This window comes from Onychostoma macrolepis, chromosome 15 (genome assembly GCF_012432095.1).
Source record: "Onychostoma macrolepis isolate SWU-2019 chromosome 15, ASM1243209v1, whole genome shotgun sequence".
Lineage (NCBI taxonomy): Eukaryota > Metazoa > Chordata > Actinopteri > Cypriniformes > Cyprinidae > Onychostoma > Onychostoma macrolepis.
Window position 1 is genome coordinate 15977444 of NC_081169.1, and position 26658 is coordinate 16004101.

Sequence of the window (26658 nt, forward strand, 5' to 3'; positions counted from 1 at the left end):
TATTAAACAAAAAAATGATAAAATAACGTGTCCAGGGGAAGAAGTGTCCAACAAAACGGGGAGGATCTGGTGTCCTCGTTGTGCTGCGGGGCTCGTGAAGGAGGGCAGTGTTCAGAAGGGGAAGGGTCCAGGGAAGGGGCGGAGTCCGGTGGCCGCACGCGCTCCCGCTCTGGTCCGGTTACGAGGGGCGGCGGCTTCTTCTGAGCGGCGGCTCTTCCTCTTCTTCCTCGGCCTTTGGCGGGACTTGAACGGCCCGGCATCCTGGCCCGACGGCCGTGTCTGGTGCGGCTTTCTCCCGGACCGCGGGTTCTGCAGCTCACATCTCCGGTGGCGCAACGTCCCTCTACGCACCCTTCCTGGACCCACGAGGACACCAGCGTGCATGCACGGGGGAAGAGACCGGTCTCTCGAGGAGAGGCGCGCTGGGCATTTAACAGCGGCTGTGATGAGGCTTCATTCAGTCCAGCTGTGCCTCATCACACGCCGCCAGCCCACGTTGATCCCACGCCCCTCCTCTCATCCACCCACTCCAGTCGGGAGCCTGGTGAAGGGCGGCGAATAAGGGACGGGGTGGTGATGATGATGAGGGGGAGGGCCACCGATCCGTCACAATATATATAGTTAGATTTAGTTAATTAAAATAAAAATGAAATGAATCGATTAAAATTTAATATAAAATGAACAACTTGTAGCTAAGTGAAATAAATACTAAATACTAAAGCTGAAATAAAAATAAAAATAAAGCTAAATAGAAATATAGAAAAAATACAAAAAGTGACAAAACACATAAAATTACTAAATAACTTTAATTGAATTTAAAATGAAAACTGAAAATATAAAAACAAAACAAATTCTAAATATTAATAAATACTATAATATATAAATAATACTAAAATAAAAACAACTCACAGTTGAGACTATTTCTCATCATGTTAACTTTGTATCTTGTAATAGCTACTTTAGAGATTAAAACACACTTTGTATATGAATTTTTACTTGAATTTTAGTTTTTTGCACTCACTGTAAACTCTCCCAGATCAGTTTGATCTGTAGTTCGATTTTAATGTCTAAGTATTTTTTCGTAAGCATAATAACTGAATGGCAAATGTACAGCTATGGTTTTCACACTTTGCATCTGTAAATGCTGCTAAATCGGGCCTCAGCACAAGGCCTGGATTAACCGGTGGGAGGCCTGCAGAGGGGGTCAAGGTGAGGAGGTCCTGCGCAAACATCGTTCTGGGCTCAACAAATGTTTGTGTCTAGCAACACCAACACAACCTCATTCACCTACAACACCATCCTGAGAGGAAAGAAAGAAACCATTCTAAGCATATTTTGTTGGCAAATTCTAAAAAAAAGTCAACAACATGAAAAATTGACATTAGAAACAGGAGAGAAGGGGAGAAACGAAGCAGTAATGCTACCTATAGCGAGTCGTGCAGGCAGAGGCAGGTTTTCCATCAGGTGCTGAGGGAGCAGCACAGTGTTGCCTGACTGAGGGGGTGAGATAAGTCCCTGCTTTAATACCAGGTCGCCATAGCAACGGTGACGTGAGGCCAAAGCCTGGGAAATTAACCAGGAAGTCTCGTCTTTGAGGAAAAGCAGGAGAGATGCATGAGGAAAGAGAGCGAGGGAGGGGCTGGATTATCTGATGGTTATCTTTAAGGCTCAGGTGAACAGCTGATGTGCAAATCAATTAGAGCCGCTCTCAAGGGGCCGTCATATATGTATGTGCCAGGTGACGTTTGATGTTGTCTCAGGATACCCCTGATGTCATGTGATCGTTCAGGTTGTATGACTGCTCATAAAAGCAAAAGAAATACACTTCCACATTTCAGATTGTAAAGATCAGGTCTTTGTCTTTTTTACAGAATAAAAAAAACAAACAAAAAAAAACAATATAAATGTACCTGTTAAATCTACAATATGGGATCAGTAAGATTTTTTTTTTTTTTTTTTAAAGAAACTACTACTTTTATTCAGTAAAAATGCATTAAATTGATCAAAACTGACAGTAAAGATTTTTGCATTGTTACAGAGGATTTCTATTTCAAATAAATTCTGTTCTTTTGAACTTTCTATTCATCAAATAATCTTGAAAAACTGTGTTTACAAAAAATATTAAGATGAATTATTACAATAACTGAATGAGCAGCAAAAATGTTCGTTATTTTACAATATTACTGTATTTTTGCTGTATTTTCAGTCAAATAAATGGAGGCTTGGTGAGCATAAGAGACTTCTTTCATAGCATAATATAGAAACCGATTCCAAACCTGTTTGTGTGGGTGTGTGTAAATGAAAATGAAAATAATTAATACATTAACTAAATAAACATTTAAATGGACCATATTTTAACTTCCTTTGCACATTCCCAGTCTTATTGTGCTCAATGTATCAATTGGACATGGTTATTTGACATTGATTGTTGATATTTTTACTATAATTTTTTTTTTTTTATCAGCTGGTACATGGGATATATTGAAGATTTAATACATTTGTGAAAACAGAAGCACACTGGAGTTGATTTGAGTCAAATTACCTGTGTGAACTAGTGATATAACAGCTCTGTCTAGTTTCAGCTCTTGGTCTCTGTAACAGAAGGGATGAGAAAGTGGATTCGATTTCCTTTCTGTGTACAGTGATTGTTTTGCTGGCTCAGAGACTTTCGCATTAGCGGGGTCATTATATAACCTGTCTGCCTTGATCAGTTCAATTCACATTTGTGAGCATCTGTGTTTGTGTGTGGCAGCCGTACATGCGTAAAACAAACAGATTAGTGACCTCAAACAGATGCCTTCTGTTGGTGTGTCCCACCAGAACCGTGTTAGCTACTACATTTTTCCGTTGAAGTGTTTGATGTGAAGTGCACTTGCAATTTATGTTGTCAATCCTTAAAAATGTGTTTTTAGAGCCGCATCTTCTAAAACTAGTCCTGCTTGCTTAAGACACCATGTCGAGATCTCTTATCTCTTTGACTTACTGAAAAGGTCTCATGTTTCTCAAAATACATGCGATGGCAATTCGATCATAATGTTATCTGCAACGTGTCTGATGTAAATAAGTGCAAACCTGCTCCTGTACCGGTTTTGTTAGAACAAATTATGCCCAAAGGAAGATGTATGTGCATTGAGAAGCGAAACAAAACTCCTCTGGGGGCCGTCAGCATGCAGACAGTATAAATCTTGTGAGAACTGCACTGGAATTCCTTCCTGCTCTTTAAAGCAGCCAAATATAAAGCCGTATGAGGTCATTCGTCTTCAAATGGCCTTGCAGGAGAGACAGAAACTCAAACGTTTTCGAAATGAAGTCAGCTAAAAAGGCCTTCCTCATTCTCATGCTCTACTAGCAATCAGGAAATTTAGTTAATCTTTAGCTAAATTATAAATAAATTAATTAATTTAATTAATTATAAATCTTTGCTTCAAAACCTACTGAGCTGCCTACTGCCTGTATAGACAGCTGCCTTCTAAGGGAGCATCTTGTACTTTACTGAGCTTTATGCATGGCATAGGCAACTAGTCAAACTGCATGACTCATAACTAACTCGATTCACAATTGATTTCAGTGAAGAATGTTAGCATGTTGCTAAGCTAACAACGTGATGCTGTATATGATCATAAAAATACATAGCACAATGTTTTTTCTTTCTGTTTTTAACCAATATCTTGTGTATTAAATAAAAGTTTGGTACTAACAGAGTGGTACTGTATCTAAAAAAAAAAAACGAAATAAACTTTGTATCTGTAAAACTAAATAAACATAAAACTATTAGTTAATTAAATGTATTAAACAAAAGTTTGACATTAGCATGTTGCTAAGCTAACAGCGTGATACTGTATCAGGATTATTATATTAAAACTAAAACAGTTTTTATGGCTTTACCTGAATTAAAATAAACATTATCTGAAATCAAATATAAAACCAAACATTTTCATTTTTTTTAATTTTTTTTATAAAGTTAGTTTAACTTTATAAAAAATACTAAAACTGAACACATACAGACATTTAAAACATACAAACATTAAAAACTCAAACAAACTCAACAAAAATACTAAAACTTAAAACTAAATTAAAATGTAAACAGAAAAAAAAATGTAAATTAAAAACAAATTAACATATTAACATATTATACATACTGGATAGAAAAATTATATATGATTTAATTTTATGTATTTTATGTATGATGGATTTTGTGAATATATATATATACATTTTATTATTATAATTATGTATTATTTTATATTATATATTTCAAGCTTAACTGTTTTAACCTGAACTTTTTGACATTATCATGCTGCTAAGCTAACAACATGATACTGTATTTAATTATAAAGATACCACAAATATTGGGTGAAAAAACATTTTAATTTGGCTGAATATATTGTGTATATTTGAATTCAACATTTCTCTCTTACATTAGTTTTTTTCACACACAACAAAAACACTGAAAAAAAATGATTCATTGAATTTACAAAAAAAAAAATAATTTTAAATTGTAATTTTAAGTGGTTGCAATCAATTCATTTTAGCTACATTTAAATAAACACATTTAGTTGACTAACTTTCAACATTTTTTTTTATTTAAATGTAGCTAAAATAAAATAAAAAATCACTTACCTTAAAAAAATGTAGCATCATTTTTTTCAATGCAGAGTATTCAGGAATTGTCTTCTCCACAGGATTCTGTCTTAAAATGTGGCCAAAACAAATTATACGACAGCATAATTAAGTTGCCTTTGTGTTGATGCCTTAAAATGCTGCCTTTCTAGGCAGCACACTAGGGTTTGGAACAGAGCCACTGCAGTCATAATCATTATGTTTATACTGTGTTCAAAAAGTAAACTTGGCCCTCATTCCCTATCAGTTTGTTAAGCTTTGTGTTGTGACGCTTTTTGTCAACCTATGATTTTGGCCCAGGGGTGGGAAAGTGAAGCTGCACAGGCTCCTGAAATGAAAACGAATGGTAAATGGAAACTAACTGATGGGACACATAGAGGGCAGTGAGTGAGGATAGGACAAATGAAAACATGGCCTCGCTCTCTCTCTCTTTCGTTCAGACGTTCTCCCAGGGTGACTGAGTGCGTTTGGGAAGAATTAGCTCAAACGGTGTTGTCAGCCGTCGACACATTCCACTTATTATGCGTTTTCACTCTCTCCTCTGTCCTTTACCTTTCCTTTCTATTTCTCCGACACGTACACGTTCAGTCTTCATGACTCTTTGTCTTTCAGTCACGCTCTCTCTTTTTCTTGGTCCGTCACTTCTCTCTTTGACTCTTTCTCTCCGCCCCTCTCCTTTTGTCAAACAAGGTCCTTGCAGCAATCAAGTTCTGCTTTCAAACAGCAGACGGTTGGTTCTCACACACCTTGTTTGTTGTTTCGTCGTGGCCATTAGGTTGAATTTCCTAAACTTAAAAAAAGAAATACTGTCATTATTTTCCCTCATACAAGCCCACACACAAGCCTACATTTTTGCCCATTTTTATTTTTGAAAATATATTTTAAAAATTTTAAATTATATTTTGCCCTTCATATATTTTAATCCAAGCAAATAAATTGATGTATGTTACATTTGAGAAAAGCTTTATTTGTTGTCTGTAACTCATGGGAACATGTAACACGTTTGAATAAATATCAGCAAGGAAAATACTTTAGAAAATTCCAAAGAAACAATTATTTAAATAATTATAAATCTAGTTTTGATCTCTAGTAGGCTGTTCCATCCACATTTGCATTTAGCCTAAATGTAGGCTACTCTATGATTGGAAATGTATTTTCATGTCCGCTGAAATACATTTTAAAATACATTTTGGTATATGAAGGTTATTTCAAAATGTATTGAGCTTCACTGTTTACACCTTCTTTTTTTTTAGCATATATTTAAAATATGTTTTGGCCAGAAATGTTATAAATTGGAAGAATTCTTTGTGTGTAACAGCGATTCAGCTTCGTACCACAAGACCATGATTCTCAGCGGCAGACATGCTGCAGCAGAGCTCTGATGTCCTAGACAACAGAAAGAAAGATTGGTCACAAGATGGGTCTTTTTTTGGCTTTATCCCTTTTCCGTTCAATTTAACTGCCGTTAGAAAGGACAGGCTGGTCTCCAAGCAGGCGGCACCATGGGTTGTGTCAGAGAGTGTGGGCTGTTTTGTATTTATCATGGGCTATTTATGGATTTGCACAAACTGATGAATCCCCATCCATCAGTTCTTGCTGGGTCATTGTGGCTTCTGATGTTTTATTGATGTAATCATTGAAACGTTTCTGACAGAGATGAGTTTATCAACCACTAAACACGACCGAATAGAGGATCTGAAAGTCTGAGACCACTAGTGAAAATGCTTTGATTAATTACATTTATTTTAAAATGATATTAAGATTGAATTATGTATGTGACCCTGGACCACAAAACCAGTCTTAAGTCGCTGGGGTATATTTGTAGCAATAGCCATTGTATGGGTCAAAATGATTGATTTTTCTTTTATGCCAAAAATCATTAGAACATTAAGTAAAGATAATGTTCCATGAAGATATTTTGTAAATTTCCTACTGCAAAACTTAACTTAATTTTTGATTAGTAATATGCATTGCTAAGAACTTCATTTGGACAAATTTAAAGGCGATTTTCTCAATATTTAGATTTTTTTGCACCCTCAGATTCCAGATTTTCAAATAGTTGTATCTCAGCCAAATATTATCATATTCTAACAAACCATACATCAAAGGAAAGCTTATTTATTCAGTTTATTCAGATAACCTACAAAACTGACCCTTATGACGGGTTTCGTGGTCTTGGGTCACATATACATAATTGTATTCATTATGTTTATTTTTAATTATATGTTATGAATTATAATGCTCTCTATATTTCAATGTTGAAGTTTTTAGTTAATTTGACTTTATTTTTCCTCAGCTCTTTCGAGAGGTACGGATAATGAAGGGTCTCAACCACCCAAACATAGGTGAGTATTTTAGTGAACGTTTACTACATTAAAATGTCAGAGTAGAGTCAAAATATTGACATTTGAGGCCTCTCAAAACACATCTCTGAAGTACATTCAGTTTATATCTGCATCTGTAGCAGTGTTATATTAGTATTATTTATATACTGTTACATACAGTTTATAAAAAAAATTTAAATTTGGCTTTTATTTTTATATTTTCCATTTTTATTAAGTTTTACCTTATTTTTATTTAAGTTTTAGTAATTTTAGTACTTCAACTTATTTTATTACAGTCAGTTGCCAACAGAAGATTTCTAAGTTTAGGTTTTTCATCTAATATTTATATTGTATTTTATGTCAGCTTTGTTTCAATAAATGTTGAACTTCATGTTGGATGGTTGAACTGTTGAAAAAAAAGTCAAATCTGGGTGCCATATTTGAATATATGTAAGTGCAAATGAGATTGGAGGTCTATGCTGAGGAGAACATTTTCAGTGAAAAATGTTTTTGAATTATTTTGGGTGAAGTTGAAGGAGTCAAAAACCAGCACATATTCTCTATTGTTCAGCTTAATTATGAATTTTTTGCACATGGTAAAATGATCTTCTCATTGTGAATTTTTTCTTATATATACAGTTCAGCTCTTTGAAGTGATTGAGACAGAGAAGACGCTTTACCTTGTGATGGAATACGCCAGTGGTGGTACGATTCCTCCCTGCTTCAACATACACACATGCATCCTACATGTACACACACTCTAATGCACTGTGTTAGAAAAATTAATTCAATGTAGCAAATTACATTATTGTTAAAAAATGAACTAATTATATTTTTGCTGTCTCTCATTAATACAATATGAATAGTCTAGCTTTGATAAGTTTCTACATGAATAATCACACACGTCTCCTGTCTTCATACGCGTTCACACATAAACATGCATGTGTGTGACTGTCGCATCAATCAGACTCTGCACTGAGCGCAGCTGCACGGGCTTCATCTTTTATCTCTCTTGTCGTCTTTCCCTTCCTTCCCTCTTCTATAGGTTTCATGTGCATTCACTGAAGCCAGGCCCACACAGCTCAGCAATTAGAGCGATTTGAGTCTAGTAAAGATGCTCATAGTCAAATCAGGCTTATTTTAACTTTAGCCTGTCCTATTCATGGAGCTTGGATCGGCTGCTCTCTTAATGAATCACACGTTTCCATTCCTAATCTATCCGATGAGGCTGATGCACGTGTGAGAATACGGACAAGCACGCGTACAGCGCTAGCTTATACTACACATTGGCAATCTGCCTTCTCTATTTCCTTCCCCTGTTTTACATCTCATTGGAAGCTTATTCATTATCCATCCCTTCCTCTAAAGACTCTCACTCTGTAATTAATTCATTTTGATTGACAAAATGATTCATTTTAATTTTACAAAAATATTTTTTCATTTTCTTTTTTTTATTATTTTAGACTGTATAATGTGAAATTTCTATATCAGCTTTCAATTTTAATGCAAGGAAAATTTGTGTAGCACTTTTCACAATGCACTTATTGTTTAAAAGCAGTGTACGATAGGTCAATATTCACCGTTAACCAAACGCTTTTCACCTGCCTCAACATCTCTCACTGTTTACACTCGGATTGATGCACATAAGCAAACAGACAGTGCTATTCTACACTTATTTACTACCTTACCTTATATTTTATTACTCTTTTATTTTTAATCTGTAAAATAGCGCGTTCCGTGGCACCTGAACAGGAACGTGCAGAGAGTTCCTCAGGGGCAGGGGCTCAAATGTAAAAAAAAAAAAATAAGGGGCAATGCGAAAAAATTAAAAAATATAGGTCAAAAGTTTGGATACATTACTATTTTATATTTTTGCAATAAGTCACTTATGGTCATCAAGCCTGCTTGATTTGATTTGATCAAAATTTTAATATACTTTAAAATACATTTTATGCAATGCTGATTTATTATCAATGTTGGAAACCAGTCATACTTTTTTCTTTGCTGTTCTTTTTAACTTTTTATTTATCAATGAACCCCCAAAAAGTATCACAGGTTCCAAAATAAATAAATAAAATTAAAATAAAAAGCACGAACTTTTCCAACATTGATAATAAATCAGCATATTACAATGATTTCTGAAGGACCATCCATTGAAGACTGGAGTAATGATGCTGAAAATTCAGCTTTGAATCGCAGAAATAAATTATATTTTAAAGTATATAAAAATAGAAAAACATTCTTTTAAATTGTAATATTTCACAATATTACACTTTTTTTCTGTATTTTTGATCAAATAAATGCAGGCTTGATGAGCATAAGACACTTTCATAATGCTGCATAATTATCAAAAATGGTAATATAATAAAGTGCTTTCACGTCACCATTTAGCCAGCCTACACTTCACATAAAATAACTATGATAGTTTCATCAAATAGTAAACGGTGTAGGATATCATAAATATAAGTGAATTGAATAGCCTACTGATTACCATTATTGCGACTTTTGTTTTGTGCAGTGCTTTTGTAGTCATTCAGCATCTATTTTCTCAGCGATGTAGGCTAATTTGATTTATAAAATGAGACAAACCGCAGATCCAGATCGCTCCACAAATCCCATGTCATTTTCTACTGATTTATGAATAAGAACGGAAAATGACTGCACCACTTCACATTATTGTCCAATGAAATTTTACGGGCATTGATGAATTATGTAGCCTAATATTCTATAATATATAGATTTTTAATTAAATCGACACACTAGATTTGATTATCTATGAAAAAAATATTTTTTGGTTTATTTTTTTCCTTCCGTCGACCCACTCACTGAAAGAACCATATATGGCTCGAGAGTTTCGGAACAGACTGTGGAATATCAGTCAGTCGAGCAAAACGTATGCAACACATAGCAACGCCTCAGATTGACAGATATGTAAAAATAAACAGGAATTTTCCGACTTTTGAGCGCTTAGTTACCGTTTTGTACACATTGTCATGTTAATTATAATTCAAATGCATTTTGTTTTATTGACCACAATATCATTGATATTTGTCTGAGAGGGGCACTTTTGAGTAATTTTGAAAATAGCCCCCAAAGCCCCTGCCCCTGAGGAAATCTCTGCACGTCCCTGTTCAGATGCCACGGAAGAAATATAAATATAAGATAAGGTAATAAATAAGTGTAGAATAGCACTGTCTGTTTGCTTATGTGCATCAATCCGAGTGTAAACAGTGAGAGATGTTGAGGCAGGTGAAAAGCGTTTGGTTAACGGTGAATATTGACCTATCGTGTGTCCTGTTGCCGAGCCCCGCCTTGATGTAATGATTGACAGGTAGGGGGCGTGCTCGGCTCGGAATGCATTTTCAAATCCACAATGACTTAAACTATATTCATCGCGGGGTATTTAATGAAAATGCAATTGAAACGTCATATATGTAAGTGTTAATGCATTTAAGAAAAATAAAAGACATTTAAATCACCATTTTGCTATCCTTTTGCTGCACCTTTGGCTCAGAATGCATTTTGAAACTCTCATTGAATTTTGCTACAATTATCACGCGGTATCACAATGAAAACGCAATCCCAAGTGTCCTACCCCTAAATATAAATGCATTTAGGAAAAACAGCATTTAAACATATCTAATCAATTTGGGTAATACATTTTCATTTTCATTTTGCAACTTATAAAGCTTTAAAATATGTTTTTAATTTGTATATTAAAACTAGTGTAGAAAATGGCAAATTTAAATGATATAATTGAATTTTCATTTTGCACTAAATGTTGCACATATGAATGGGAAAATGTCAATATAAATACAGAAATACATTGCCATTTTACATATTGCATATTGCATCAAATTGAATTTAGCTACACATATGCTTCCATACTTTCCAGGATTTCATAATGTTGGGTGATAATATAATGCACTACATTTTGTAGTGGTACAGCAAATCAAGCAGCTAAGATATTCTATATAGTATATATCTTGCCCTATGCAATATCAGTTATCGGCCAAAATAAATAATTATTGGTTTCATGTTGTTTCAAGATTTGTTTCAACAATTTTTAAATGAATTGTTTTTAAAATACAATATTATTATCATTTTAAAGTTTTATTCCAATTTTTTTTCTATGATAGGTGAAGTGTTTGACTACCTCGTATCCCACGGGAGAATGAAGGAGAAGGAGGCGCGTGCTAAATTCCGACAGGTAAGACATATATGCATAATCTATGCATCTTGAAACTTGTTCACCTTTGATAGTATGAAAATCTGAAAGGAGCAAAAACCAAGCTGTATTTCCCGTTTTTAATGTGTTGAAGATGATACCATTTTTTTATTAATTGCTATAAAATCTTTCCTGTTTCAGAGATGTCAATGTCAGTGTTTCCCTTTCAGATCGTGTCTGCGGTTCATTACTGTCATCAGAAGAATATTGTTCACAGGGACCTGAAGGTTATTGTTTTTTCTCATGACTTTTATGTTCTTTTATTGCCCCTGGAGCTTTCATAAAACAGTGAAGGCTTTACCATTACACACTTTGCTCCCTTTCAAAATAACCCCAAAGTGCAAAACTATTAAATTCCTGCTCATGGTCGTATACCCCATCTTATACCTCACTCAGGCGGAAAACCTCCTGCTTGATGCAGATTCCAACATCAAGATTGCTGACTTTGGCTTCAGTAATGAATTTACGCTGGGTAGTAAACTGGACACGTTCTGCGGCAGCCCCCCATACGCCGCCCCAGAGCTCTTTCAGGGGAAGAAGTATGATGGGCCAGAGGTGGACATCTGGAGTCTGGGGGTTATACTGTACACACTGGTCAGCGGATCACTGCCCTTTGATGGACAAAACCTCAAGGTAAATTACTCAACTCAGTATAAGCAACAAAAGAAAGAAAGGCCTTGTAAAAGAGTGCAGGGATGTATGAGTATGTCAAAAAGTCATCCAACAACCATATTTATATAGATACATGTTTTGGTTTTATATTTTTAGCAGTGGTAGGTTTGTTTGCAATGATATAAAAATTCTCCCTAATATAGATAAATGGCCGTCATTAACAGTCTGCACTGTTTTGTGTAAATAAATTAAAGGACAAAAATCTAAAATCAAACATTTTCAATGCTACAAGTGAATTTAATATTATAGCATTATAGTGCTCAGCATGAAAAATAGATTTTCACTTTGCAATTTTCACAAAACCAGTCTTGTAGCAATAGTCAACAATACATTGTATGGGTCAAAATGATCTTATTTTTCTTTTATGCTAAAAATCATTAGGATATTAAGTAAAGATCATGTTCCATGAAGATATTTTGTACATTTCTTACCGTAAATATATCAAAACTTTATTTTTGATTAATAATATGCATTGCTAAGGACTTCATTTGGACAACTTTAAAGGCGATTTTCTCAATATTTAGATTTTTTTTGCACCCTCAGATTCTAGATTTTCAAATAATTGTATCTCGACCAAATATTGTCCTATCCTAACAAACCATACATAAATGCAAATGGCTTTCAGATGATGTATAAATCTAAAAAATGTATACATTTCAAAATAATTGACCCTTATGACTGGTTTTGTGGTCCAGGGTCACATTTAATAGTGTTATTACATTTTTTTTACTTTTATAATTAAGTGATTATTAAATGATGGGGGAAAAAAACAAATAATGGAAATGCACACAGTTATATATAATATTGGCCAGTATAAATACAATATCAGCAAATACAATAAATACAAATCTGTAATGTCCTGTAATTATTCAATGTGTATATATTTCCATTGTTCGTGAGCACTATGATAGTTCTGGTCAATAAAATTATTTATTTATTTGTTGTATATCAGTCAGTTACTCTATTTAAGGGCTGTATGTATTGTATATATTTCAGTAAAAAAAAAACATATCTGATCAGTAGATACTATGATATTTTTCTCATTATCAAAAACTGCGAAATTCAACTATTGAAGATAATGGAAATTACATCTACATTAAATAAGTGCCACTGTGTGTTTATTGGTTTAAACATTCAACTTTAATTTTAAGGACATTTTGTTTACTTTTGTAACAAACTTGAATATGTTGTTGAGCCACAACTAATATTACATGTAAGATCTCTCTTGTCTCATTCTGAACAATCTGAGACAAAATTTGAGACATTTTCGAAGGCACCACAACACGTGCAGCAGTTGCTCTTATGAAATGCTTTGCTCTCTCAAGTAATGTAGGTCAAGTGAGCTGTGATTGTTTCTTTGTGCCGTGGGGGCGATTCGGTGGCTGACTGGTTCAGAATTAGATTAGGTGTTGAATAGAAGTCTGTGTTTTTCCCTCAGGAGCTGCGTGAGCGTGTGTTGAGGGGGAAATACCGTGTGCCATTCTACATGTCTACTGACTGTGAGGGCATCCTGCGCCGGTTCCTCGTGCTCAACCCCACCAAGCGCTGCACCCTGGAGGTGAGGAGGAGCAACTGCGACCCGCAATCCACCATCTCAATTGATAACACATCTTATTGAGTTTGCATGGATCTTGGGATCTTGCGGGCTTTTGCTCACTCAATCTGACTTACTGTTCTTCCCTTTCAGCAAATCATGAAAGATAAGTGGATCAATGTCGGGTACGAAAACGACGAGCTGAAGCCTCATGTAGAGCCTGTGGAGGATTATACTGACAGCAGCCGTATAGGTAAGAAATACTGCCACAACCTCCCCTTTTGGCCCTTTTGCATGACTTTTTAGAAAATAATATTCTTAATTGTTATTTTTTTTTTTTTTTTGGTTTTCCAGTATATAAACATACTCATAACAAGATGCATCTTGCACATTTATGCTTGTGATGTGAATACTTTTTTCTTACATATTTTTATAATATTTAAGTAATAAATCTACATAGTTTTTTACCCCATTGCCTAAATGTTATTTCCTTAGATATATGCTTAAAACAATTTGCAAATGAAGTAAGAAAAATAAACATAATTTTAAAAACCATTCAAAACTTATGGGGTCAGTACAATTTTTCAGTCTTTTTAAAAGTAGTCTCTTATGCTCACCAAATCTGCTTTCTTTTGATTAAAAATACAGTAAAACAGTAATATTGTGAAATATTATTACAGTTTAAAATAACTGTTTTATATTTTAATGCCTGTGATGGCAAAGCTGAATTTTCAGCAGCCATTACTACAGTCTTTAATGTCACATGATCCTTCAGAAATCATTCTAGGAAATCTTTTGTAACAATGTAAAAGCTTTTTGATCAATTTAATGCATCCTTGCTGAATAAAAGTATTAATTTCTTTCATAAAATTGGTACTGTGTAGTCTGTGAAGAAATCACAATTCTACTTCTCAAACAAAAATGTCTTGTTTTTAAAGGGGTCATATGACGTTGTTAAAAAGAACATTATTTTGTGTATTTGGTTTAATGCAACGTGTTTATGCAGTTTAAGGTTCAAAAGACACTATTTTCCATATACCGTACTTTATTGCTGCTCCTCTATACCCCGCCTTTCTAAAATGCGTTGATTTTTACAAAGCTCATCGTTCTGAAAAGCGAGGTTTGCTCTGATTGGTCAGCTAGCCAGTGCGTTGTGATTGTCCGAATACCTCAAGTGTATCGGTGGTGGCAACAATACTACAGCGAGAATAAAAGTTACGCCTTCTTTCTTTGCGTAAATATGTGGGCGGTGTTATGCAAATCATCCAACATGTTTAAATGAAGCGTTTTATTATATGACCCCTTTAAGATGTATAATTATTTTTCTTATATGTAACAAGACAGATTACTGGGGAAAAAAAAAAAAGTTTTTCTACATTGTAGTAACCAGAAGGTAGCTTTAAACGTCCTAGCAAGGCACTTCAAACCAGGTTGCTCAAGTTTGGTTAAAATTGTATGCTAAATGACTACTTGTTTATTTGCTTTAATTATTTTTGCTCTCTCTGTTCATACAGATGTGATGGTAGGAATGGGTTACACCCGTGATGAAATCAAAGATGCCCTGAGCACACAGAAGTACAATGAGATATTTGCCACGTATCTGCTGCTAGGCCGCAAGAATGAGGTGAGATTGGTATTGCTGCTGACCTGAGAACAGCCTGTGTGCTATCCTATAAGTTTGTAATATCTTATATGCTTCCCATATAGGATGGCATGGAGTCCCGGTCGACCAGCAGTCTGTCTCTTGTACGGGTGCGGCCCAGTCCCATCACGAATGGCACCAGCAAACACTCCTCCACCTCCTCCTCCAGCTCCACCTCTGCCTCCAGCCACACTAAACCCCAGCGCAGTGCCTCCACCTACCACCGCCAGAGGAGGCACAGCGACTTCTGTGAGTCCCTACACCCCTCATGGATCATTTCATTTTTATAAATAGCCTAGATCAGAGGTCTTCACAGGAGATCCATGGTAGTGCTGCTGGGGTCTGTCAATTATAGTTTGATTTTATTTATAGCCTTAAATTATGTATTTAAAAAGTATCACCTGAGTGTATTTTAGAATTGTTGTCTAAGAAAGTGTTATATAGCTTTTTGTAAAAAAAAATTCGAATCATATTAATATCAGTTGATATTAACAACAATAATAATTAGTAGTAGTATTTATTCAGAATGGAACATATTATTAGTTGTATAATTATTAATAGAATTAGTTCATAATTATTCATATTAGTAAGAATATTTATTATTAACATATTAATAACAACATCTTTATTATCGTTATTATGTTATTAGCATTGTTATTATTAACATTACTTATAATTGTCTTTAATTGATAATGTTTGTCAGGTGGGCCATCGGTGCCAGTAACCCATCCCAAGCGAAGCCCCACCAGTACAGGAGAGGGGGATCTAAAAGAGGAACGTCTGCCCTCGAGGAAGGCCAGCTGCAGTGTGGTGGGCAGTCGCAGCATCCCCCCGTCGAGCCCCATGGTCAGCACAGCCAACAACCCCAACAAAGCTGAGATCCCTGACCGCCGCAAAGACATCAATGCAACAACGGTAAGCAAGCACAGGAAATCATGTACATCCTGTTACGGGAAATATTAATTACAGTATTAATTGTTAAGGAGTTTATTAATGATTGTTCACAAATTCTTTCTTAGGGCTTTTACACTTCTTTTGAAGCCATATGATAGATTTATGCAAGGAACCGCCTGAAATTTAAGCTGTTAACTTTGCTTACAGCCGTGGCCACAGTTTACTTTCATTCTGTGGAAAAGGGAAGCTGGACTTTCTGCTATAAATAACTTCTTTTGTGTTCCACAGAAGGAAAAAAAACATGCAAGTTTCAAAAGATATAAGTAAATGATGATGGATTTTCATTTTTATATGCACTATTGCTTTAATAGAGTAGAAAACATAAATCATGCTGATGACAGTTCAAGTACCATCAATTAAAATGTTACATAACTTCCTGTTCACCAAATACATCAATAACAACAATTTTTCCCTTGGGATATAATGGCACATGTTCACATTCGTTATCGGCATTCTCTGATCATAAAGTGATGTTCCCCTTAGTTTGCAAACAGTTTGTCCCTAATAGAAAATGCATGAATTTCTGAGGACAGCTGTGCCAGAAAAGCTGGTTATATTAGGATGGTATGTCTGTGTTTAAATCCAATGTTTTTGGTTTTTAATACCTGCTTCCTGTTTCATGCTTTAGAACAACATCCCTGCCAGTGCCATGACCCGTAGAAACACTTATGTGTGTACGGACCGTACGAGCACCGACAGACACTCCTTACTACAGAATGGGAAAGAGAACAGGTAAAACGTGTCTCTGTGTTTTATATTTGTATATGTGCATCGAAGTTTCATAATTGATGTACATGCTGAAGCCGAAAGTAGTTTTCCTGTGTGCTTGTTTATTGAGATGGATTTGGTCTGTTATGCTTCAGCAGTGACAGATGGTGACTGCTTAGCTGTCCTTCTATCACCCTCCTCTCTCTTTTTCCCCCTCCTCGGGGAAGGCCCAAAGACTGGGTATCATGTGACTTAAAGAGAACGAGAGGTGGCACGTGGATTGTCTGGGTCACAAGGCTGCTTGACAGGTTGACCTAAAGAAGCCTCCCTCCCCCGAGCCCAGCTAGTACAGTACACGTGTCCACACACGTAGAATCACCATAACCAGAATGTGACGAATACAGTGTTTTTATTGCAAATAGTATTATCACAGTAATGATTTGAGAGAAAACTGAATTGATATTAACATTTTAAAATTAATATTAGTCACAAATTTGCATATTTGATTTTTGACTTTAATGTAGAATATTTCAATAGAATTTGTTCATTTTAAAATCCTCAAACATTAATTCTGAGATTTTAAATCCCAGACTAGTCTCAAATTTCTTGGACCCCATATACACACTGAATACACTCAGCCCAGCCAAGCTGTTTCAAACCCCTTCATCACATAAATTTTCCGCCCAGAACTGCTATTAATGACTGCAGTGTTTCCGACCAATGGAAGCTAATATGTGAAACTCTGTTATAGGAAATCCTGTGTGTGTGCGTGTGTGTGTATGTGTAAGGTCCATCAGCGCAGGGTTATGTAGAGCGTTAAGTGAAGTGGCCCGGGGCCAGTGTGCAGACTGAGGCAGCATGTGAGATCTGTTAGATTTATGCCAAAACTGAGTCAGACGGAGGGGACAGAGGCAGTCCGGTGCCAAGAGTGGCACGTCTGCGTTGTGAACCCTTCTGAACTGAGACATTAGTAGTGCTGGTTGCTATGGAAAGCATCCCTATTCCTATTGCTCATCAAAAGGAGAGTTGTGCTACTGCTTGTCTAAGGGATTCCAAAAGTGTTCAAGGGGTCCTTGGTAGGGATGATTCAGTCAACTCAGTATGCGATTCAAGTCCAATACTAATTTTGCAATACAATTTTCTCACAATTTAAAAAAAAAAAAAGAAATATAAGACAAATTATAAATGAAAAGGTGTTCTTTTATTATTGCCTGGACAAAATGCTGCACATTTATTTGTGAAAATGAATTTTGTCAAATATCAAAACTAAATTGAAATTTTAAAACAAAACCCAAATCAAATATATAAATGACACAAATAAAAGAAATCTCTTCATATAAACAGGCTTTGCCTGTGCTCTTTCCATTTAAAATTAGAGGCAACCACTGTATTTTAATCACGATCCAAATAAAGATGCTGCATACATGCAGCATGAGCAATTTTTAGTCTAAATTAGATTGTATAATTTCGAAATTTAAAACAAAAACAGAATGGTCTGACTTTAGTTTTGTAAAACTATACTACATAAAACATATCTGCACGAAACAACAACAGTAGACGGGCTGAATGAGATGCAAATTCACTCTCTGACAGCAGGTGGCGCTTGTGGAACAGCAGCTATACAGCGTTTCCTTGGTTGCTGCTGTAAACAAAGCAACGCTGCTCTTATGAACTCTACTTTAATATGCATTATATACAGAGGCAAGATGAAAAGAAAATACCATCTAAACTTTTCTAAAGACAGTCAGTTCCCTTAGAGATACACTCCTATAAACTCCTACCCCCAAATTGTATCGCAATTCGTTTAACATCTCAACCAATTTGAATTGTCACATATATGTATCAATTTTCAACCAGCTCTGGGTCCATCGTTACATCCCTAGTCCTTGGTAACAACACCCTGGTAACCACCCAAAGCTGCTAACCACCACTATGAACACCTTAGTAATCAGTAGCGTTGTGGGTCTGAGTTGTGGATCATCATTTTTCTTTGACTTTCTCTCCTGTTTCCCTGGTTCGGATTAGTTTAATAAACAGAAAATGAAGAGATTAACCTTCTCCATTCTCTGCGTATCTCTGTCTCCAGCATTCAGATGTGCAGTCGTGTGCAAGCTTTTTTCTGCTAAGGGTTCAGTTTTAATTTGCCTTAAGTGGCTGTTTCTGAGATGGGAATAAGAACACAAGAGAGCTCATGCCTCAGTGACTCAGCATCCTGCCTCACATTTACGCTCAACTAAACTCAACCAGAAGCTGCCTCTCTGAGCCTCGAGACCTGATATTGGTCTAATCGTGTGTTTACTGTGTTTCGTTTTGGACTTTGTTTTATGGATTAAGTTCTGCTACCAAAGTAACCTCCAGTTAGAGCCACGATAGTCTCGCATAGCCAGACCTTCAGACTGACGGCTGAAGGTCTGGAATCCATGGCAGCTTTTATTGGCCAAGGCCCGCCCATGAGGCCGTTTGACCAACATGTCAAACAACCAATCACAGTTCGTTTCGTTCAGCGTCACGTTTCGAGGCGTGGAAATGTCGCCACCGGTGTAAAACTCTCAGACATATTTTAAAGATTTTATGCTGCGAACTTTGAATATTTCACATACTTTTGAAAATCCAGCGTTTAGTTGATCTTGATAAGCGCTCGTCGTCACAGTTGTAAACACAACGGCTTTCTTCTTTCGTGGAGGGGTTTGACGTCACGGCATCTTTGTTTCCAGGTGGAACGTTAAAGAACAATCAACGTTAAACGTTAACAATAACGTTAAAGAACGTGGCACACACGTCTCCTGGAAATCCTGTATAATTCAACCAATACGATGAAGACTTCGAAACTCCTGAAGTGTTTCCAATTTTGTGTGCCATATGCATCAGACGTTCAGCCAGCGGACCATGGGCGTGATGTCTGAGGCTGACACTAGAGCCATGATGACTGTTAATAAGCAGGATTAATGACATACTGTATCACTGCACTGTCAGCTTTCTAGATTTTTGCATTTTCACATGCAAGCCTGAGGCTGAGACTAGAGCCACGATGACTGTTAATAAGCAGGATTAATGACATACTGTATCACTGCACTGTCAGCTTTCTATATTTTTGCACTTTCACATGGGTGGGTATCATTCATGTCCATAGCAAAAGTAATGGCGAACGAGTCACACCCAGTTTCAGTTCAAGGGGAATTTAATTTCCATCCATATTTTCTTGTCTCTTTCCTAAGCTCCTTGTCACATCGATTACCTCCAGCATCCCCGTCCACCCACAGTATCTCTGGGGCCGGGGCCTCCAGCTCTGCATCTTCCGAGCGTTCTCGGTTGACGAGGGGCTCCACTATCCGCAGCACGTTCCATGGGGGCCAGCTCCGGGACCACCGGCCTCCCACCCATGCACCCCCCACCTCACCCACCCTCTCCCATGAAGCCAGCCCTCTGCCTCACTCCCGTAGCCGTGCAACCACAAACCTGTTCACTAAGCTGACCTCAAAACTTACCCGCAGGTAAGAAGAGAGCGACGGTTTCATCTTGTAAACCAGAATAACTTTAAGAATATTATAGATCTAAAAAAATCAAGTTCCACATCATCAGTTCGTTCTTTCCAAATATTCCACCTATTAGAGTTAGCATTGTGCTGTCTTGAGGATGTTTAAGGCCTGTTCACGCTGGAGAACGATGACTATAAACATAACTATAATGATAAATGCAAAGGTCTGTCATGAAACTCTAGATGGTGCAGGTGCAGGTTCTAACTCAGTCTTATATAATCACATTGTGCAGCTGATTGGTTTCTTTTCACATCAGCAATCAATCAGCTTGCTGCACAACATTTAAATACTTGGCTAGTGCTTGGTGTAGCAGTTGCAGCGCGCTTCAGAAACCCTCCACCTTCCCCAGCTCCACCTGTATAGATCTACTATGGGGTAATTTCATGTATGTTATATATGGGGGTTATTTTATGTTTTTTAATGCATGTATTGGCAGTTGCAAGTCTCGGTACTTAATCTGCTGCAGCAGCAGCGTAGCAGATCTATTCTGCCAAGACCAAACACATTAACATTGCCATGCTCTCAGAGAGTTGTCATGACAGAACTGTATTAATGTCCATACCAATGGACGATAACTGTAAATACAATAACAATAACTATATTAGCATCCATCCCAAGAATCATAAATATAAAGATAACTATAAAAATAACTATATTAACATCCACACCAATGAACAATATATTAATGTCCACAGCAATGGACGGTGACTATAATGATAACTACACTAACGTCCGCATCCAAACAGACAATAACTTTAACGATCATAATATTAGTGTATACACCAACGGAAGATAACTATAATGAGAATTACATTAGCGTCCATACCAATAACGTTCACTGCAGGGGAAAAATTTGAATTTCATGTCATTACATTGTTTAGAGCACAAGAAAAAATGTAAGAAATGACATTTTTTAAAAATGATTTTAATGTTAAGACACCAGGAATCAGTCTTTAAAAAAAGAAAAAGTCATGAATAGACATGAAAAGGCTAAGACAACAGCATCCACACCAACAGAAGTATATTAACTAAATTAGCGTGTCCATACAAACAGACAATAACATTTTGTTTATCTTTAAGTCAGGTGGATTCTGATTGGCTGTGTGAAGTTTTATCGTTCGTCAGCTAGAAAAAACGTTCTGAAAGTGTTTCCAATGATACCATTCCTCTATGTCTCTATTCTCTCTGAATTAAAGCTTATAACTTTATAGTTATCATTATAGTTAACGTCTTTGACGTGACCGGCCCATTAACTGCATAATATCAAAATGACAGAGGCTCCACTGCTGGAGCCAATCAGTTTACAAAGTCATCTTTCATTTGGTTTGGTGCCCATTGTCCTGTGGAATCTGAGGAGGTAATGGAGTTAGATATGGGAGCTTTTGGAGTCCGTAATGTAATTGAGATGTTCAGTAGCGTGTAGGAATGCTGATGGGGCGCTTTGCTCTCTTCAGCATCCTCAGTGAAATTGTTTATGTGCCTCTCTGGGCTGAAAGCCAGAAAGAAGGACTTTTTTGCAGGGATACGCACCTAGAAGCTCTTTATTAGATTAGAGCAACACTTCCATCTCTTAAAAGAAACTTCCTGATTAGATTAACCTATCTAGAGTGACATTCAATGGATAAAGTCCTTTTTCCGCATAAGTTTGCATATGTACTCTCTGCATTAACTCTTCCTCAAGCCTCCTGTTATTAACCGACAGCTTCAGGCACCTGCTCCCCCTCGTGTCCCTCTATCTTTTGGTCTTGGCTATTGTTGGGTGCTCAGTGTTTCTATTTTGTTTATTTGTTTCTTTGCTTTTTTTCCTTGCTGCAATCTTATTTCTCTCTTGATCTTCCTGTTCCCCTCCTTCTTTCTGTCTACCAAACTGTCCCTCTCTTCACTGTCCTTTTTCCTTCCCTTCATCAACTCTTAGGGTCAATCTTGACCCCTCTAAGCGCCAGAGCTCAAACAAGTCAGTCTCGGGCTGCACTCTGCCACAGGGATCAAAAACAGTTAGTAAGTTTTCTTCCTGTTTGTGGCCTTTTTCCATCTCTCAAGTCTGTCAAAATACTCACAGTCTCACTGCTCTCTTTGGCACATGTGTTGGAGATGGGTGTCAGAGCGCCCCCTTGAGCTTGTACACATATTATTTAGTTGCATTTTAAAGGGATGATTTGCTCAAAAATGTACATTTTGAATAATCATCATACTCACCCTCATGTCATTTCAAACATGTATGATTTTCTTTCTTCTGGAATATGTGTGAGATGTCAAGCTCCAAAAAAAATGTCATATGACTTGTATACTATGTAGAGTGCAAAAGTGTGGTTTCAGAAGTTAAATTCCCATTCATTTTCACCATAGAGAAATTGCTTTGAAGCATAACTTCTAAACCTTTCAAGACAGACCTACTGTGAGATACAAGGTTGTTAATCGATATTATGCTTCTGCCGATGCCATCATTCTGCATTATTTAAATTATTTTTTAAATAATCAGGTTTATCAGCAGAATTCCTGATTTTAAAAAACTGCATTACCCATGATTCTGCAAAGAAATCTCCACTGAGAATCTCTGCAAATTGCACCAAAAGAACTCTTTAGCATCCACACACTCCCATGAAGTACTGCGAATGACTTCCTCAATCCTCAATCTTCCTAAGTACACATTCTTCTACCTTTGTCTTTTTGTGCACTTTTTAAAATATTTTTTTACTTTAAATAAATGTTTGTAACATTATGATTCTCCTCGTAGCTGGTTCATTTAAAGGGTTAGTTCACCCAAAAATGAAAATTCTGTCATTAATTACTCACCCTCATGTCGTTCCAAACCTGTAAGAGATTTGTTCATCTTCAGAACACAAATTAAGATATTTTTGATGAAATCCAAGAGCTTTCTGACCCTGCATAGACAGCAACGCAACTGAAACATTCAAGGCCACAGTTAATCATCTCTATATTCTGGTTTAAATAAGTAAGGCTGGGCAAAAAAATTGCAAGCCATCTTCTCTGTCAAAATCTCCAAACATGTTACGTAGGCTGTTTTATGTACAGCGTGAGTCTTCCTCTGCTTGTAAACAAGGCGCAGTGTATCCATGTCAGAACGCCAGCTGCTCCACACGCATGTGTCGTGGTGCTCTGACCTGAATGCATGTCAAAGACTGAAACAGAGAGAGAAGAAATTGATGAGTAAAGATCATTTTGTTTTCTTTGCACACAAAAAGTATTCTCGTAGCTCTATAAAATCACGGCTGAAACACTGATGTCACATGGACTATTTTAATGATGTCCTTACTACCTTTTTGGGTCTTGAACGTGTCAGTTGCATTGTTGTCTATGCAGGGTCAGAAAGCTCTCAGATTTCCTCAAACATTTGTGTGCCGAAGATGAATGAAGGTCTTACAGGTTTGAAACGACATGAGGGTGAGTAATTAATGACAGAATTTTCATTTTTGGGTGAACTATCCCTTTAATTCATGTTGTGTATTTTTTTATAATGAAGACTTTAAAAGTCCCTATGGGAAAAAGTAAATGGAAAAACATTTTCAGAATCAAGGACACTGGAAAAAGTGCACAGGAACAGCTACGCTCTATTTTAAGTCTTCTGAAATCATACAATTGCTTAAGGTGTTATTCGCTGAAAATATTTCTCTTTGCTGTGACTCTTAAATTGCGTTTATTTTGAGTATGGTATATCAAGACGTGTCATGCAAGGTCTTGCTACAACATACATGAATCAAATAAGATTTTAGAGTGACAGCGAAGAGGAAGACTTGCATACAAGTCATATTAACTGATTTTACAGGTCTTTATTTATCATTTCCACAATATGACAGTCCCAATTTACATATTATGCAAAATATTTTGCTTGTGATAAGACGAAAAGAATTATGTTTGAAACAACATGAGGGTGACAGAAAATGAATTTTTTTGGGGGGTAACAAACACTATTTTGATTATTGTTCATATATTTTGTGAAACTAAATCTTTGCGGATATTTTAATATTTGAAAAAGTCTTGTATTTTTATTTGCTCAAGGGGTCTTTTACACCAGCACCATCCATGTACTACATTTTTCATGCACTCATTTATGCATTATTCTCACTTTTTCAAAAAAAAAAAAAACTGTGTGCCTATATCAGGTTTCTAGTGATTACAGTGACTTAATACAATAAAAAAAAAAAATGCAGAAGCAGCCATTTAAATTTGCCATTTTCATCTGGACTGTTCTTTCACAAAAGCCTAATTTTGGACAAGGCCAGCAGAACAGGGGTTTCCTCTCTCCTCTTTAAACCCAGATTAGTTATGTAACATGTATTTCATCCTCTTGTGCCAAATCCCATTCACCGTTGGCCAAGCTCATTTGCCTCCCCTGCTTACCACGTAATTTTTCTGTCCAGATATGGATTATTTACACCCAACAGAGCCCTCCATTTTCACTGTAATGTTTGAGGAAGAAGCCCCTGTACTGTCCCTTTAAGAGGGAATCCACTGGCCACCTCATTTGCTTCATCATGTGAATGGAAAGTTTCACAAGCGCTCATAAAAGCAGCTTTGACCCATAGCGCCCTCATGTGGACATCAGTCAACTAGCACTTTCTTTGTTTAAAGCTATATTAATAACTACTAATATTGTTCTAACGTCTCGTGTAGAATAGATTAATAGACTTAAAAGCATATTACCAGACACACAAGAGCTTTTAAGGATACAATTGTGAATGTTTCTTTAATTTGTGTTACACAAACATAAAGCAATATGTGGTGACATCTGAAAAATGTAATTAATATATTTAATACATAGTCCTACCCTGTAAATCCATCACTGTCGTCATTTTCTTTTGTTGTCAGTGGTGATTATTGTGGATTGCTGAAGGTGACGTCAGTGTAACAGTGCAAGTCTGTGGTGTTAGATGTAAAATCTTGCGATTGGTTGTTTGTGGAGGGTGGGATGAAGAATAATTGTCAGTCTATTGGCTGGTTGATTCCTAACATGAACCTTTGTCTTCCTCTTGAGGGTCACAGACGAACCTGAGAGAGTCTGCAGATCTCCGGTCACAAGGTGAGTGTTTCCATATTCTTTTTAATGCACAAAAATGACTGAGGAAGTCAAATAAGCCATCCATCCTCCAATTCTGCACCATGTTCTTCATTGCAGAAAACAAACAAACAGCTCAAACAGAAGACAGACAGAAAATAGGTAGAGGAAAATGAACAATAGTAGTATGAAACGATCATCCAGATAGATGATATAATGTTATTTGCTCAGAAAAACAAACAAACAAACAAACAAAAAAACTTCCTCATACGAATTTAACTCTCTGTTACTTCTCCTTAGCTACAGATACAACTACAAAAAATCAGGCTAGAAAATACAGGTAATTTCTAGCATGTGATCCGTGCCGTGGCAGATCAGACTGATCAGAATGTGACTGCATTTTGTTAATTATATAGAACTGTGTACTGTGTGCATCAAAACTAGCTTAGATGTATGTAGATTTTGTTTAGATCCGTATTTGTCCTTCCCTTTACCTTTTCCATATGCACTGACAGTGGTTGGCTGTTGCATTTAGAAAGTCACATTTCAGTTGTTTAACATGGATGTTTGAATGACATTTTTAATTCTTAATCTCAAAATATTTTTGTTAAAAGTTGCTAAGTGTATGTACTTTGAATGCAGTTTACATTCAGTTGAGATTTACATTTAGGAATAATGTGTGTTGTGCATGACAGGCTGCACAGGAATCTGTTCTGAGTTTTGTTCATTTCAGCATAAACATACAGTAGTGCTCTACCCAATATTTTTGCTTGATTATTATTATATTTTATCCCTATATTTGTATGCGCCCATTAATTTAAGTATGAATGTTTTTATACACTACTGCTCAAAGGTTTGGGGTCAGTAAGATTTTTATTTTAAAAAAAAAAATGAAAGTAATAGCCTACTTTTATTCAGCAAGGATGCATAAATTGATTAGAAGTGACTGTAAAAACATTTCTAATGTCTTAAAATGAAATAAATGCTGTCCCTTGAATTTTATATTCAATATGAATTTATATTATATTCTTTGGTTTACTTAAGCAGCAAATCAGCATATTACTCAAAAAATCATGTGACACTGAAGCCTGAAGTAATGGCTGCTGAAAATTCAGCTTTACCATCACAGGAATAAATTACATTTTTAAATATATTTTAAAAAGAAAAACAATGTCAAAAACATTACAAATGCATATATAACAGACCCAAAACTTTTAAATGGCAGTGTATGTCTTGACATTTTTTTTAAATTAATGGCATTCACATTTTATTCAGGCCTTCCAAAATGTTCTCCAGGTTTTTCTGATAGTCACACTGAATTTAAATAATGCTCAGATTGCAACTGTTTTTGAAAATGGTTTTATTATCCTGAAGAACTCCAGTGTCTCCTGACAGGTAACAGGTTTTAGTGTTTATCTGAACATTT

General features: G+C 36.2%; 1 protein-coding gene across 3 annotated transcripts in view; it reads left to right on the forward strand.

The window, feature by feature from the left end:
* Window positions 1–26658, forward strand: part of mark4b (MAP/microtubule affinity-regulating kinase 4b) — a 44837-nt gene that overhangs the window by 16418 nt on the left and 1761 nt on the right. The window contains exons 4-17 of one of the 3 annotated variants that reach the window (XM_058799067.1): window positions 6917–6965; window positions 7584–7649; window positions 11084–11154; window positions 11343–11399; window positions 11569–11805; window positions 13283–13402; window positions 13532–13631; window positions 14893–15002; window positions 15086–15269; window positions 15724–15935; window positions 16603–16706; window positions 19898–20173; window positions 22134–22216; window positions 25212–25256. In XM_058799067.1, the coding sequence (XP_058655050.1) occupies window positions 6917–6965; window positions 7584–7649; window positions 11084–11154; window positions 11343–11399; window positions 11569–11805; window positions 13283–13402; window positions 13532–13631; window positions 14893–15002; window positions 15086–15269; window positions 15724–15935; window positions 16603–16706; window positions 19898–20173; window positions 22134–22216; window positions 25212–25256 (1714 nt within the window). The remainder of the gene's footprint in view (window positions 1–6916; window positions 6966–7583; window positions 7650–11083; window positions 11155–11342; window positions 11400–11568; window positions 11806–13282; window positions 13403–13531; window positions 13632–14892; window positions 15003–15085; window positions 15270–15723; window positions 15936–16602; window positions 16707–19897; window positions 20174–22133; window positions 22217–25211; window positions 25257–26658) is intronic. The other 2 variants (XM_058799065.1, XM_058799066.1) reach the window with 2 other exon arrangements.